Below are 17083 nucleotides of genomic sequence, written 5' to 3'. Positions count from 1 at the left end.
GGTTTTAAGTCCAAACGGAGGTGGTTCCTGTAGTCTTGGTTAAATTACGTCGCTAGTCCCTAACTCTTAAAAATTATACGCTTCGTCCCCGTAGTTTTAAGTTCAAACGGCGGTGGTCCTTTTTTAAACTTCTGTCAAACGTCTCCGTATTACAAAACTTGGGCTAAACTCATACATTATACTAATAACTTGGGCTAAACTCATACTCCGTATTACAAAAGTTGACATGATTCTTGTAAAAAAGACCAATAGAAATGAGAATGAGTACCATCTAACCCTAGATGAAGACGACCATAACGAACTAGTTAGAACCAGATCAAAAAGTCATAAGTCATAACAATGTATCCAAACCAACCTTCTAACATACATTAAAGTAGTAATTGATATTCAATACCCATAATTAAAATCCTCTTAAAAACATGATAAACCGATAAGAATTTTGAAAGCTGCAAAACAACAAGTAGCTTGTAACAATGGGTGGAGATGCCAGCTAGATAAATATATATTTGCACCACAGGGACCACCGTCGTTTGGACTTAAAACCACATGGACGAAGCATATAATTTTTAGGAGTTAGGGATTAGCGACGTAATTTAACCAAGACCACAGGGACCATCAGTGTAATTAACTCTAACAATAACAAAATCTAATTCCGTAAAGAATTGGTAAATAATACAGTACTAGTAAAAGTAAACTGCTAGATATCGGGTGCTCGTAGTTGTTTAGAGTTCTGTTTTGTGATTTCCAGGATAGCCATATCATTTTGGTTGTATTCTTGTTCGCTTTTTTTAATTTTTTAATGAAAGAATTTTAGTTACTTTCTGAGGAAAAAAACCAAAACTGTTAACCCTCAACAGGGATAACACTTGTTAAAACGAGAAAGATTAGGGGAGGCAAGTGCAACAAATAGAAAAAGGATACGTCAGTTTAGAAGTTTAATTAGGCCAACAGCCCCAACACCACCCCAACCATGAATCAGTATCTTCAAAATGCCCGCGCATTCACATATATACGTATACATCCATATATCTATATCTATATATATAAACCCTCACCTGACCTCAAAAATCCCTAATTTCTATAACCCTGATCGCGTCAATGGAGGCTTCAAATTCGTCCATCAACGAAGCGTACTGGCCGCTTCCTTATCTTTATTCATCTTTTACATCCATTTGGCTCGTTTTCTCTTGTTGTTGGATCTTCAATACTTACATCAGCCGCCATTTTCAGGTCATATCTACACTCAACTCATTTAATTACTCTGTTTTTGTACTAATTAATTGCATGTATTGGATTCAAGTGTCTGAAAATGCAATAGTTTCATACTTTCATTGTATGTACTATAAAATTGTGTCATAACTATCAAATATTTTACTTATTACTCTTGTATCTGATGTATTCCAATATGTATGCAAATTAATTTCTGATGGATGCCAAATGATGAATGAATTAGGTCTAATTTTAGGTCTATTCAGCAATACTCTTAATTGTTATGTGTATGATATTAGAGCAGGTGAACAGTTTACAATGGGCACTTGCATCAGTTCCTTGTGTTAAATCCTTACAACTCGCATTTTCATTTCTCTTCTGGTCAGCTCTTAATCCTTCACTATTTAAATTAATTAGCTTATTTAAAGTTGTCGTTGCGATGTCATATGTAGAAACCATCAATTGCTGCAGGTATTCATGTTTTTATTTCCAAACATGTTCCTTATGGATGTCATTTGGTGTATATGTAACTGGACTGTTATTTGAGACAGCTTCAATCGTATCTTTTTTGCTAATTGCTCATGGATATTGTATCACTTCTGAGCGTCTTTCAGTACCCGAACGTCGAGCTATGGCTGTACTTGGATGTGTGTTTTATCTGATTCTTGTTGGTCATAGAGCTTCTATACCTTACTTCTCAGTAAGTATTCTTTATTCAAGTTTTATTATAATTACTCTACATTTTTGTTCTTCTAAAGATGCTAATTTCTTCTAATTTTTTTGAAACATGCAGATCCTACTAGTGTTTGACTACTTGATCATATTCTTTGTGATATTTAATCATATAACTCAAAATTTGTCACTGTTGAGTGAGCAATTAGATTATATACAGGATGAAGGTGTTCAAGAAATGTATGATGCGGTTTACACCAAATACCTTATGTTCAAGTATGTGTTGTAATAATTATAATCAATACTAAGATTAATATAAAAACGTGGATAGGTTAGTTTTTGACACCTTTTACGGCTTTTGATCTTATGTTTTTCAGGAAATTTAAAGGTGCAATGAATATAGTAGCTATAGCGGAAACTGCTGTAAATTTCTTTAACTTTGTGTTTAGTGCAAATTTTGTGCAATAAAGAAAAAATTTGAATCCGCTTATATGGATTTCAGATTTTCCTTAATATGGAGAGTTCGCCGGAAAGGTATTGGATGAAGTTACTGGTTCGTGAGTGGGCGCACTTTTGTATCTTTTTATATATTGGGTATGATGTTATTATTAAATTTTTCATTAATAATTTATATTGTCATCCTTGTTATATGCTGATGTTGTCTTTTGGTATACTAATACTGTAGTAGTTTTCTGTCTTAATAGATGGATTTTTAGATCACAGGATTTGGCACCGCGTTTTTCTGTTATGCCAACTCACAAGTCTAAAAAAGAAAGAGTTATTCCTCCCATTTACAGCATTGTAAGATCACAATCGATGCTAAAACTTATAAAAACAAAGTACTTGTATGATTGTATCTAATACTTTATGTTGGTGTTATTTTAGGAACTGGATGCAGCGTCTTTTAAAGATTTTAGCAGCAGAGAATGGCAGATTGGAGTGGTAAGTGGGTGGTTAAACAAATGTTAGTTGTATATTTAATACTGTAGTAAGTAAGTTATATAATGGTTATTGATTGATTGATGATTAATGATAAGTCACGCTGTATTGCTATATATGCTAGCCAACTTTTCAAGATAGGAGCTCGAAGGACTCGATTTTAGTAGTGATACAACACCCTCACACATCTAGACCAATTTTGAGCAACTCTGGATCAGGGATATCAGCTAGTGAAGCTGTGTGTTCTTCATTTAGAAGCAACTAGATGTGGAGCCCTCGCTTTGCGCCGGGGACTCCGTTTTGAATACGAGTTAAAAAAAAAAGTCTTGATCTATTTTGTAAAAAAGAATTTTTTTTGACATCTAACATTGAAGTGTTGTTCCTTTTGTGAAAGTTGCTTCTTTTAGCGTTCGGGTTTTATTTTTTTAAAAAAAAAGTTAGTAAAGTGAGGGTTCGATTTGTATTTTAATAAAAGTTAGGAGGTTAAGTTTGTGAAATTTGAAAAAAAATATACGTATAAAGTGGGAGTTCGATTTCTATTTTAATAAAAGGTAGGGGTTAAGTTTGTGAAAATTGAATATTAGTAAAAAAAAAAAAGTTAGTAAAGTGGGGGTTCGATTTGTATTTTAATAAAGTTAGGGGGTTAAGTTTGTGAAATTTGGGAAAAAATATACGTATAAAGTGGGGGTGTGATTTGTATTTTAATAAGAGTATAAAGTGGGGGTGCGATTTGTATTTTAATAAAAGTTGGGGGGTTAAGTTTGGTAAAAGTGAGAAAAGGAATAGTACTATTCATTTGGCCTTTGCCTTTTAGATATAGGTATATAATATGAGTGGTGATTTTGTATGTTGAATCATGAGGAGAAATATTATACTATTAGATATAGATATGAACAAATATATATGAGAATCTGCAGCTGATTATTGAGAAGTTATACTTTATTAAAGTATGGATATAAATATAAATTTGTAAATAGTTTACAACTTTTCGTTGTTATGACTTGGTTCGTAGTTTGGATGAGAATCCTCTCAAGTTGGGAGTGATTATTTAAAACAAATTCATTTCCCTATTAATTAGATCTCATTGTTTTACTAGTAGTATTTTGGATACAAGACAACTGATAACATGACTGGTTTTGACAAGAAGAAAAGAGTTCTGTTAATGTTATGTAATTTTGATCCATAATTCATATAATAAATGGTTATTAATCAATTTGCTCAAAAAAAGTTAAAAGTGTATGACAATTTGCTCAAAAATTAGAAGTGTATGCCAATTTGCCATATAAAAACTTGCAAATTTGCCCACACAATGGGTCGTGACCAGTCGCAAGTCGCTTGCGTATTAGCAACTTGTGATTTGGGTGTGCGAGACAAAAATCGATACTATTCCATAAATTTAAAACAAGCGTATATAACGGATGTTTAATACATCAGATCCACCAATAGAAGGTTTGTATTCTTATAATGTACATGGTAGGGAATTCAGTTATGTATTGTTTTAGTTTATGGAATAGAAGTACCTATTTATTGTCTTACACACCTATGTCACAAGACGAAAAAGAAACAGCCAAACACCATGCAAGTCGCGAGTACGCAAGCAACTTGCGACATGTCACAACCTATAATCAAGTTTATAGAGACTGAAAGCGGCCTAAAGCGTCGGCAAATTTGCATTTTATTATTATTATTATTATTTTATTTTGACATATTGTCACACACTTCTATTTTTTTTTTTTTTGAGCAAATTGATTGATTAATAACTATGATAATTAATAATAATAAAATATATAAATATAAATATATAATTTTAAGTTGAGCTCGTCAAATACACACTTGATAAAAGAAATTACAATGTACAGTAGCATCCTGAGGAGCCTGATGGGCCGGCCCAAGCTGAGTTTCCATTCCGTCACCGGTTCAACCAGTCGTCGTCGTCGTCGTCGTCGTCCGAAACTCAAAACCTGAGCCAAACGTCTCCTTCTATGAACAACAACAACAAAAACAAGAGAGAAAGAGAGAGAAATAAAATTGTGATCTCAATTACGGTCACACTCAATCTTTTTGGTCAACAACAACTACATTAGTCTCATCGAATGAGCGCAGGTACCTAGGGTTTCCATTATTTTATTTATAAGTAATTCATGCTTGTATTGATATCTATCTATTATCCATCATTTTAATATGTATTTTAATTTTAATTTTAAATTTAAATCTTAAAGCGTGCTAAATATTACTCTAAAATAATTTGGTAGCTGTTATATTTGCAATTGGTTCCTTATCTATTTTATGATTATTCAAAAGTTTCCAGGTCTCAGTTGATACAAAATGCTATCCAGAAACATAATTAAATAATGAGATTAAAACTGGAATTTTCAGGCCAAAACTTGCGACTTATGCAAATCCAAAGCTGCAATGCAACTAAACTAATTTATATAATTCAAATACCATTTTTTATCATCACAGTTTCAGTATATTTGAGTTTAAATACTTTGTTGCTCTGAAAATATTTTTTTCATGCTGTATAGCTTTATGGTTCATATAGATGTTTGGCACTAAAGACTCTTTTAAGAAAATAAAGGACCCCACATATATTGGTAAAACTGCAATTATTGTTAACCAAGGAAAGTCGTTCGCAGCATTTCTTCATGTAAGTTGAAAATTGAAAAATTGTAGATGTACATGTAAGTCATTTACTGGAACGGATGCATAAATCGAGAGTTATAATAGTATTAAATACAAATATGACACTTTGATATGCATAAAAATTCGAACTATGTTAGATTTGTCTACTTATATGATTCAATTTAGAAATTTAGGAACTTTTTTCCATTATTGATTTGAAAGTTTGTCATCATATACGATATGACACATCATTTTTAAAATTTGCAGGTGGAGCATTTGGAGGGAACAGAGGTGCACGACCCGTGCCACCAGAGAAAGGAGTATTTTCATTAGATCACATGCACTTATGTGACGACGTAACATCTCTTCTGACTTGTTTTAATAGTAGTATTTGTGAATTAAAGGCCCTAAAAACTAAATTTCTCGAATTTGCAGGCAAAAAAAGAGTATATAAGCTGTCTCAAAACATCAGGGCATAAATCTGAGATATGCAAACATCTTTCGAAGAAGTACCTTGAATGCCGTATGGAAAAGTTAGTAACTTTTTATTTATTTAATCTATTTTCTTGAATTTTTTGTATTCAATCATACATATCAAATTGAACTGTAAATGTTGCATAGCCAAAAATTTAGGTACTAGGTAGACCAGTTGGATCAGATTAGGGTATGTTTGGCAAAACTAGCTGGAAGCTGCAAGCGTTTAGCTGCAGGCGTTTAGCTGCAAGCGTTTAACTGCAAGCGTTTAGCTGAAGCTTTTTAAATGTATTTAATTGTTTGGCAAAGTAGTTGGAGCTGTTAAAAAAAATATAAAATGACAAAAATGGACACGAGGGATATCAGTTACGATTACGATTTCAATTATGATAATGATTTCATTTTTACCAAATAAACATGCAATACATACATATACATATATATACAATATACAACAACTGATTATGCTACAATTATTACAATTTTGATTACGATAACGATTTTACCAAATAAACATACAATACAAACATATATACATTATACAGTACCATCTTTACGAAATATGTGATTAAATAGAATATTTATATTATATATAATATATATATTTTGAAAATACATCGATATTGATAATACACAAATTTAATATTGATATATCTAACTCGGTAACTAAAAATTGGATGCCCCAAAATATGTTGGATGTACGTGAGAGCATTTCTAATATATAAGAGGGGGTATTTAAGTAAACTAAAGCCTAAAAGCTCTTGTAACTTTCTAAACGCTATGTCATAAAGCGTTTCATTTATGAGCTTCTTGGAGCATTTTCAATCCCATTAAAAGCTTTAAGCTATGTCAACCAAACGAAGCTATTTATTAAATATGAGCTTTTTCTTAAAAGCCAAAAGTTAGAAGCTCGAAAAAGCTCCTAAAAGCTCCTTGCCAAACATACCCTTAATTAGTTATCAAATCTGACCCACGACCCAAAACAGGGTAATGATCTTGACCCGTTGACCCCCATTAATATACGTCCTTGCGTATCATAGTTTTTATCAAGGAGAAATGCAAGTGTTCGTATATGTGATGTAACATCCCGCCTTTTTCCATTTACTTTTCCGTTATACTAATATAAAGTCCGTTATATGTTTATAACATCTCCCGTTGATGCGCGTTTTAAATTATCTCGTTTAGGTAATTCCCGCACCCGAACGAAAGTTGAGGGACTAAACTTGACAAGGGATCAAACCCTTGACTAGGTCAATGGGTCAAACCCCTTTCACCCATTCATTTCATCTCCATCTCTCTCTCTCTTTCTCTCTAGCAAGAACACACACACCCAAAACCAAATTCATTCAATCATCATCTAAATTCGATCTAGGAGGCTTACAACAAAATAAACTACATATTTGTGATCCTCTCTTCATCCTCTTCATTTTGGTACCAACTTCATCTCATTTGGGTAACTTTCTAAAATCACTAGATTTTGTGTTCTTGATGTTTTTAACTTATAAAAGTGTTAATTAGTGTCTATGGCTCAAGTCTAACATGAATATATAATTTGTATGCTCGATCTCGTTGTGTTAGTGTAACTAGCATGAACTTGAATTTTGGTGTGTTGTTCTTGAATTTTGGATGATCATATGTTGTTAGATGTTAAAAGTTCATGTTCTAATTGTGTTCCTAGTATCATTAGCTTCATTTTGATGTATAGATTGATTTAAGAAACTTCATAAACGCGATTATTGATTTTGTGAACTTTTGGTTAGGGTTGACAACTCTTTAAACGAACCTTTGATGCGTTGAATGCTTGTTAATGTTATTGATAAGTGTTTAGTTGTGTTACATGTTTCATTACCTTCAAAACGGCATATCATATGTATAAATTGGATTCCCGAAACTTAAATTTCAATTGATAAACTTGAAACTTGAAAATAAACCTCTATTGATCACTTGACGGGATTTCGGTTATAGTATATGATGTTTTTGCTTGATGAAAAGTGCTTAGTTGCGTTCCTTGTCGAAAGAGCTTTCCGATGATATAAAATACATGTTCTAATTGTTTGCGGATCATAAAATGTGATTGTTTGTGTTTTGGTTCGTCCATTTGAGGAATACAGCAAACAGGGCCTGGGAAAAGATCAGGACGCCGTCCAGATACTTGGGACGCCGTCCCACCTTTTGAACCGGGACGCCGTCTAGCTTCTCGGGACGCCGTCCCAACCTTAAAACCGGGACGCCGTCTAGCCATTTGGGACGCCGTCCCATTTGGCTAAAACTGGTTGTTTGCTTTGGTCATTTGACATGAAAATGTTTGCTATGCTACGGACCTCCGATTAACATGAAACTTGGCCAACATGCTCATATATGATTATATAACTTAGAAAAATTGTCGGATACCCAACCCGACCCGACCAAGTTGACTTTTAATCAAACTTAACCAAATAATTGTGCAATCGTTCTAACATGTTTTTATACTTGTACCTTGCATGAAACATGACAATTTGATTCACATGCTATTATGATCGAGTCTTAACGAGCCATAGGACTAATTGAACATCTTTGACCTATTGTGTTTACCGTTATTGATACAAACCTATTGTTTAGGTCAAGACTAGCATTGTTCTTTGCACACGTTTACTTGTCGAAGTACTTTACTACTCGTGCACTCAAGGTGAGATCATAGTCCCACTTTTACTCTTTTTGAACTTACATTTGGGATGAGAAAACATAAACATTTCTTTACTAAGTGAACACAAGTACAGGAAAAACAAACATTCTACATACGAGTTTAGAACAAAATCCTCAATTCGATTATCATTAGTTACACTTGCAGGGTGTAAGCGAGAACTTATATTGTGTGGCCATACGGGTTTGACAAACCCTCATTCAAACGGTTCGCTACCGTTTACGAATGAAATATATTTTCGAGAAACAGTGTATGTTCTAGCACTAAGTGATGGGGTTCAATGGAAGGAAATGTTAAGCATTGATAATTGGGTGCTCGTGAAACAAACTTTTGGAATGTATTACTATTATTTCATTGATGCAAATCTTGTGGTTCACTTGTACTTACTTACTTAAACCTATGATTTCACCAACGTTTTCGTTGACAGATTTCTATGTTTTTCTCAGGTCCTTGAACGATACATGATACATGCTTCCGCTCATTATTTTGATACTTGCATTGGATGTCGAGTATACATGCATACATGGAGCGTCTTTTGGATACTTTTAAATTGTGTCGCATAAGTTTCATTTGTACTTAAAACTTGGTATCGTAACTTGTGGTGGAACTATTCTTGTAAAACTTGAGCAACCTTTACATTTGAAATGAATGCGACATATCTTTTGGTCAAACGTTGTTTTAAAGACTTATGACCACGTAACGGGACCTAAGTAGACGGCGCCGTCAATGACGATTTGGTCGGGTCGCTACAGATGGTATCAGAGCGTTGGTTGTAGGGATTTAGAGTTCATTAGTGTCAACCCCGAGTCATAGGGTACATTGGTGAGTCTAGACTACAACCGGCATATAGACTTGAAGTAGGAATTACTTGACTACTTGTGCATTTATACTCGAACGCTTCTACTCATATCTACTCTTAGTTCATCTTAATCTCACGTTGTTTAATTTGATTGACACGCCACCTTGACTTTATAGAATAATGTCGAATGCACATATGAATCAGGGTAATATAATTTCCGGGATTATATTACGGTGACTCATATGAACGTTCCGACATTATGACATAAAGAATTTAAGGCGAGTCGAGGAAAAACTTCTCTTTATCTTTATTCTATATCACGGTTAGTATTATTGAGAATACTAATCAATGATATTCTTGTGTCTTGAAGGAACAATGGCTCCTCGTCGTGTACGCCGCAATGAAACTCCCGAACAAGCTCTCGAACGGATGATAGCCACCGCCGTAGATGCGGCCATGGCCGGTCACTCATCCAACAACAATAATAATAACAACCACAACAACAACAACAACAACAACAACAACAACAACAACAACAATGGAGCCGGAAACTCAAACGAGGGATGCTCCTATAAAGCTTTCATGGGGTGCAAACCTCACACTTTTGATGGAACCGGGGGACCGGTCGTGCTCACCCGATGGTTTGAGCAAACGGAAGCCGTCTTTAGCATAAGCGGTTGTCGGGACCAAGACAAGGTCAAATACTCCACTCACACTTTCTCCGGAATTGCTCTAACATGGTGGAACACCTATGTTCAATCGGTGGGTACCGATGAAGCTCATGCCCTCTCTTGGGCCGATCTAAAGGAAAAGATGATTGTTGAATATTTTCCGCGCGAAGAAACCCGAAAGCTTGAGGAAGAACTAAGAGCTTTGAAAGCGGTCGGAAACGATCTTAAAGCTTATAATCAACGCTTCGCCGAACTATCCTTGATGTGTCCTAATCTTGTTAACCCCGAATCTCAAAGGATTGAGCTCTACATGCTCGGTCTTCCAAAAAGCATCAAACAAGGGGTGATGTCATCCAAACCCACTACTCATCAAGCCGCTATGAACATGGCTCGCCAACTAATTGAAACGGTTGACGAAATCGTAGTTCCGGCACCTAAGGCCGAGGATAAATCGGGCGGCAACAAAAGAAAGTGGGAACCCTCCCAATCAAGCAACAACAACTTTGCCAAGAAATCTTTCACTTTCGACGGCAAGAAGGGTTATGCCGGGAATCTACCTTTTTGCAACAAATGCAACAAACATCACTTTGGCGAATGTAGTAAGCTAAGTTGCCATCGGTGCCAAGGAATTGGTCATAAGGCCAACGATTGTAAAAGTGCCACTCCCGTCGCTCGAAAGTGGCCCACTGCACCAAAGACGGGCACTTGTTACGAATGTGGCCAAACGGGTCATTATAGAAATGCATGCCCAAAGAAGAAAGATAACCCCAATACGCGCGGCCGAGCTTTCAACATCAACACCGAGGAAGCCCGGGATGACACTGAACTAGTCACGGGTACGTTTCTTCTCAACAATTCTTATGTCTCTTGCTTATTTGATTCGGGTGCCGATAAATGCTTTGTATCCAAGACTTTGACTCATTCTTTTAGCACTCCACCTCTTCCATTAGATACCCCTTATACCATTGAAGTGGCTAACGGGAAACTATTAAGTGCCGACACATATTACCGGGGGTGTGCGTTAAACATTTTGGGTAAGGAATTTGAAATTGACTTGATACCCATGGAACTAGGAAGCTTTGATGTAATAATCGGTATGAATTGGTTAGTCAAAACGAAATCTCACATCCTTTGTGATCTTAACGCAATCCGAATTCCTATCGAGAATGGTGAACCTTTGATTGTTTATGGCGATAAGAGTTGCACCAGACTCAACCTCGTTTCGTGCCTTAAAGTTAGAAAACTGCTCCGTAAGGGTTGTTTTGCGATCCTTGCCCACGTTAAGAAAGTCGAGTCCAATGATAAGCATATCGATGATGTGCCAATTGTTAGTGACTATTCCGATGTATTTCCCGATGAATTGCCGGGTCTTCCGCCTCATCGACCGGTTGAATTCCAAATCGATCTTATTCCGGGAGCCGCACCCGTAGCACGTGCACCATATAGACTCGCTCCATCTGAAATGCAAGAGTTGCAAAGTCAAATCCAAGAACTACTTGATCGTGGTTTTATCCAACCTAGCCATTCACCTTGGGGCGCTCCGATTTTGTTTGTTAAAAAGAAAGACGGATCCCTACGAATGTGCATTGATTATCGTGAACTAAATAAATTGACGGTTAAGAACCGATATCCTCTTCCTCGCATCGATGACCTCTTTGATCAACTACAAGGGTCTTGTGTATATTCGAAAATCGATCTCCGCTCGGGTTATCATCAATTGAGGGTTAAGGGGGAAGATGTCTCCAAAACCGCTTTCCGAACTCGTTATGGTAGTTATGAATTCCTTGTCATGCCATTTGGTCTCACTAACGCACCGGCGGTGTTCATGGATCTTATGAACCGCGTGTGCAAACCGTATCTCGATAAATTCGTTATTGTGTTCATCGATGACATATTGATCTATTCTAAAAATGAAGAAGAGCACGAACAACATCTCCGACTTGTGCTTGAACTTTTAAGACAAGAACAACTCTATGCCAAATTCTCCAAGTGTGAATTTTGGTTAAAGGAAGTTCAATTTCTTGGTCATGTTGTAAGTGACCAAGGTATTAAAGTCGATCCAACGAAAATCGAAGCCATTAGCAAATGGGAGACTCCTACTACTCCTACTCACATTCGTCAATTTTTGGGTCTCGCCGGGTACTATCGTAGATTCATCGAAAACTTCTCTTTGGTTGCACGTCCTCTAACCGCATTGACTCACAAGGGAAAGAAATTCATTTGGGCGACCGAACATGAATCCGCATTCCAAATCTTGAAAACGAAGCTAACTACCGCTCCTATCTTGTCACTTCCCGAAGGCAATGATGACTTTGTTGTATATTGTGATGCCTCGAAACATGGTTTTGGGTGTGTATTGATGCAACGAACGAAAGTCATTGCTTATGCTTCTCGACAACTCAAAATTCATGAACGAAACTATACGACACATGATCTCGAACTCGGAGCCGTTGTCTTTGCACTTAAAATGTGGAGACACTATCTTTATGGAACCAAGAGTACTATCTTCACCGATCACAAAAGCCTTCAACACATTTTCGATCAAAAGCAACTAAACATGAGACAACGAAGGTGGATTGAAACCTTAAACGATTACGATTGCGAGCTTCGTTACCATCCCGGGAAGGCAAATGTAGTAGCCGATGCCTTAAGTCGAAAAGAAAGAGCGGTGCCTCTCCGTGTCCGAGCTTTAAACATCACCATTCACACCAACCTTAATAGCCAAATTCGGGTAGCCCAAGATGAGGCTCTCAAGGATGGAAACATCTCTCTCGAACACTTGAACGTCCTCACCTCTCGATTCGAAGTTAAAGAAACCGGACTCCGATATTTCGTCGGAAGGATTTGGGTGCCTAGTTATGGGGACCTACGAAGCCTTATTTTAGATGAAGCCCATAAGTCACGATACTCGATTCACCCCGGTGCCAATAAGATGTACCACGACCTTAAACAACTATATTGGTGGCCGAACATCAAAAGGGACGTAGCTACTTATGTTTCCAAGTGTTTGACATGTTCCAAAGTCAAAGCCGAACACCAAAGACCGTCCGGACTACTTCAACAACCCGAGATCCCGCAATGGAAGTGGGAAGGGATAACGATGGATTTTATCACCAAGCTACCAAAAACGACGGGCGGTTATGATACCATTTGGGTTATTGTTGACCGTCTCACCAAATCCCACACTTCCTTGCCATGAAAGAAACGGACAAAATGGAGAAACTTGCACAACTTTACATTAAGGAGATCGTAGCCCGACACGGTGTACCTTTATCGATTATCTCCGACCGAGATGGCCGTTTCGTTTCTAGATTTTGGCGTACATTGCAAGAAGCGTTGGGAACGCGTTTAGACATGAGCACCGCATATCATCCTCAAACCGATGGACAAAGCGAACGTACAATTCAAACCTTAGAGGACATGTTACGAGCTTGCGTGGTTGATTTCGGAAAAGCTTGGGACAAGCACTTACCTCTCGCCGAGTTCTCTTACAACAATAGTTATCACGCGAGTATTAAAGCCGCACCTTTTGAAGCGCTATATGGCCGCAAATGTCGTTCACCTCTTTGTTGGGCCGAGGTAGGCGACGTGCAAATCACCGGACCCGAACTCATTCACGAAACCACCGAGAAGATCGTACAAATCCGAGATAGGCTCCGGACGGCCCGGAGTCGTCAAAAGTGCTATACCGACAAACGACGCAACGATCTTGAATTTCAAGTCGGTGACCGAGTAATGTTAAAAGTCGCACCTTGGAAGGGTGTAATCCGTTTTGGGAAACGCGGGAAGCTAAATCCGCGGTATATTGGTCCTTTCGAAATCTTGGAGCGTATTGGAACCGTTGCTTATCGTTTAGATCTTCCGCCTCAATTGAACTCCGTTCATCCTACCTTCCATGTATCTAACTTGAAAAAGTGTCTTGCCGAACCCGATATCGTCATCCCTCTCGAAGAACTTACTATTGATGACAAACTTCATTTTGTGGAGGAACCGGTTGAAATTGTGGACACCTCCGTCAAGACATTGAAACAAAGCCGAATCCCGATTGTCAAGGTTCGTTGGAATGCCAAAAGAGGACCCGAGTTTACTTGGGAAAGACAAGATCAAATGCAAAGGAAGTATCCTCATCTATTCGTGAATTCGGAAACGCAAGATCTCGAGGAAGAAACAACGACTACTACGCCTACTTAAATTTCGGGACGAAATTTCTTTTAAGGAGTAGGTAATGTAACATCCCGCCTTTTTCCATTTACTTTTCCGTTATACTAATATAAAGTCCGTTATATGTTTATAACATCTCCCGTTGATGCGCGTTTTAAATTATCTCGTTTAGGTAATTCCCGCACCCGAACGAAAGTTGAGGGACTAAACTTGACAAGGGATCAAACCCTTGACTAGGTCAATGGGTCAAACCCCTTTCACCCATTCATTTCATCTCCATCTCTCTCTCTCTTTCTCTCTAGCAAGAACACACACACCCAAAACCAAATTCATTCAATCATCATCTAAATTCGATCTAGGAGGCTTACAACAAAATAAACTACATATTTGTGATCCTCTCTTCATCCTCTTCATTTTGGTACCAACTTCATCTCATTTGGGTAACTTTCTAAAATCACTAGATTTTGTGTTCTTGATGTTTTTAACTTATAAAAGTGTTAATTAGTGTCTATGGCTCAAGTCTAACATGAATATATAATTTGTATGCTCGATCTCGTTGTGTTAGTGTAACTAGCATGAACTTGAATTTTGGTGTGTTGTTCTTGAATTTTGGATGATCATATGTTGTTAGATGTTAAAAGTTCATGTTCTAATTGTGTTCCTAGTATCATTAGCTTCATTTTGATGTATAGATTGATTTAAGAAACTTCATAAACGCGATTATTGATTTTGTGAACTTTTGGTTAGGGTTGACAACTCTTTAAACGAACCTTTGATGCGTTGAATGCTTGTTAATGTTATTGATAAGTGTTTAGTTGTGTTACATGTTTCATTACCTTCAAAACGGCATATCATATGTATAAATTGGATTCCCGAAACTTAAATTTCAATTGATAAACTTGAAACTTGAAAATAAACCTCTATTGATCACTTGACGGGATTTCGGTTATAGTATATGATGTTTTTGCTTGATGAAAAGTGCTTAGTTGCGTTCCTTGTCGAAAGAGCTTTCCGATGATATAAAATACATGTTCTAATTGTTTGCGGATCATAAAATGTGATTGTTTGTGTTTTGGTTCGTCCATTTGAGGAATACAGCAAACAGGGCCTGGGAAAAGATCAGGACGCCGTCCAGATACTTGGGACGCCGTCCCACCTTTTGAACCGGGACGCCGTCTAGCTTCTCGGGACGCCGTCCCAACCTTAAAACCGGGACGCCGTCTAGCCATTTGGGACGCCGTCCCATTTGGCTAAAACTGGCTGTTTGCTTTGGTCATTTGACATGAAAATGTTTGCTATGCTACGGACCTCCGATTAACATGAAACTTGGCCAACATGCTCATATATGATTATATAACTTAGAAAAATTGTCGGATACCCAACCCGACCCCGTTGACTTTTCTGTTGACTTTGACCCGACCAAGTTGACTTTTAATCAAACTTAACCAAATAATTGTGCAATCGTTCTAACATGTTTTTATACTTGTACCTTGCATGAAACATGACAATTTGATTCACATGCTATTATGATCGAGTCTTAACGAGCCATAGGACTAATTGAACATCTTTGACCTATTGTGTTTACCGTTATTGATACAAACCTATTGTTTAGGTCAAGACTAGCATTGTTCTTTGCACACGTTTACTTGTCGAAGTACTTTACTACTCGTGCACTCAAGGTGAGATCATAGTCCCACTTTTACTCTTTTTGAACTTACATTTGGGATGAGAAAACATAAACATTTCTTTACTAAGTGAACACAAGTACAGGAAAAACAAACATTCTACATACGAGTTTAGAACAAAATCCTCAATTCGATTATCATTAGTTACACTTGCAGGGTGTAAGCGAGAACTTATATTGTGTGGCCATACGGGTTTGACAAACCCTCATTCAAACGGTTCGCTACCGTTTACGAATGAAATATATTTTCGAGAAACAGTGTATGTTCTAGCACTAAGTGATGGGGTTCAATGGAAGGAAATGTTAAGCATTGATAATTGGGTGCTCGTGAAACAAACTTTTGGAATGTATTACTATTATTTCATTGATGCAAATCTTGTGGTTCACTTGTACTTACTTACTTAAACCTATGATTTCACCAACGTTTTCGTTGACAGATTTCTATGTTTTTCTCAGGTCCTTGAACGATACATGATACATGCTTCCGCTCATTATTTTGATACTTGCATTGGATGTCGAGTATACATGCATACATGGAGCGTCTTTTGGATACTTTTAAATTGTGTCGCATAAGTTTCATTTGTACTTAAAACTTGGTATCGTAACTTGTGGTGGAACTATTCTTGTAAAACTTGAGCAACCTTTACATTTGAAATGAATGCGACATATCTTTTGGTCAAACGTTGTTTTAAAGACTTATGACCACGTAACGGGACCTAAGTAGACGGCGCCGTCAATGACGATTTGGTCGGGTCGCTACATGTGATGTGTCCAAAAAAGTAAGTTTTTTTTAAGCGTGACATTCTTGTTGTGTAGGGATGTGTTACAAACGAGTCTTTTTAGTAAGGTACTCGAAAAGTTGAAAACACGTCTTGTTGACGTGGTGATTATTGTCTTTCAGGAATCTGATGGCAAAGCAAGATATGTCAGAACTCGGTTTCATGACGGATGACACGTCAGAAGTATCTAAAGAGAAAGATAAAAAGACAAGTTACACATAGGTTGAGGGGGTGATAATAACAAGAAACATATTGACAATAATTCATTGGTGTGATAACAAGAAACAATTCTGTTTTTGAATAAAGATTTAAAATCTTAGTTATTACTTTTATATCTAAAATCATGAAATATATATGTACAAGTAATATTACAGTAGATATAGAATCTTATTG

General features: G+C 36.9%; 2 protein-coding genes across 2 annotated transcripts; both read left to right on the top strand.

The window, feature by feature from the left end:
• The first annotated feature begins 1098 nt into the window (after positions 1 to 1098).
• LOC139889457 (uncharacterized) lies at positions 1099 to 3085 on the top strand. The gene is made up of 9 exons (XM_071872408.1): positions 1099 to 1230; positions 1514 to 1590; positions 1681 to 1909; positions 2003 to 2157; positions 2259 to 2304; positions 2384 to 2475; positions 2586 to 2682; positions 2767 to 2823; positions 2945 to 3085. The coding sequence occupies exons 1-9, from the start codon at positions 1099 to 1101 to the stop codon at positions 3083 to 3085; spliced, it is 1026 nt and encodes a 341-aa protein (XP_071728509.1).
• A 1581-nt stretch (positions 3086 to 4666) lies between these two features.
• On the top strand, positions 4667 to 17068 carry LOC139892686 (uncharacterized). The gene is made up of 4 exons (XM_071875802.1): positions 4667 to 4923; positions 5710 to 5798; positions 5878 to 5975; positions 16813 to 17068. Exons 1-4 carry the CDS (start codon positions 4914 to 4916, stop codon positions 16910 to 16912), a joined length of 297 nt encoding a protein of 98 aa, XP_071731903.1. The 5' UTR covers positions 4667 to 4913; the 3' UTR covers positions 16913 to 17068.
• The last annotated feature ends 15 nt before the right edge of the window (positions 17069 to 17083 follow it).

The sequence above is a fragment of the Rutidosis leptorrhynchoides genome, chromosome 2 (genome assembly GCF_046630445.1).
Source record: "Rutidosis leptorrhynchoides isolate AG116_Rl617_1_P2 chromosome 2, CSIRO_AGI_Rlap_v1, whole genome shotgun sequence".
Taxonomy (NCBI): Eukaryota; Viridiplantae; Streptophyta; class Magnoliopsida; order Asterales; family Asteraceae; genus Rutidosis; species Rutidosis leptorrhynchoides.
Note: the sequence above shows the minus strand (reverse complement) of the source record. Positions and strands in the feature narration are given on the sequence as shown.

Excerpts from the sequence above, each read along its gene's own strand:
- LOC139889457 (XM_071872408.1), top strand. The coding sequence starts at position 1,099 with ATGGAGGCTTCAAATTCGTCCATCAACGAAGCGTACTGGCCGCTTCCT. Across the intron at positions 2,683-2,766 it reads TTCCTCCCATTTACAGCATT|GAACTGGATGCAGCGTCTTT; the intron begins GTAAGATCACAA and ends GTGTTATTTTAG. Across the intron at positions 2,824-2,944 it reads GAGAATGGCAGATTGGAGTG|CCAACTTTTCAAGATAGGAG; the intron begins GTAAGTGGGTGG and ends TATATATGCTAG.
- LOC139892686 (XM_071875802.1), top strand. Across the intron at positions 5,799-5,877 it reads ACATGCACTTATGTGACGAC|GCAAAAAAAGAGTATATAAG; the intron begins GTAACATCTCTT and ends TCGAATTTGCAG. Across the intron at positions 5,976-16,812 it reads CTTGAATGCCGTATGGAAAA|GAATCTGATGGCAAAGCAAG; the intron begins GTTAGTAACTTT and ends ATTGTCTTTCAG.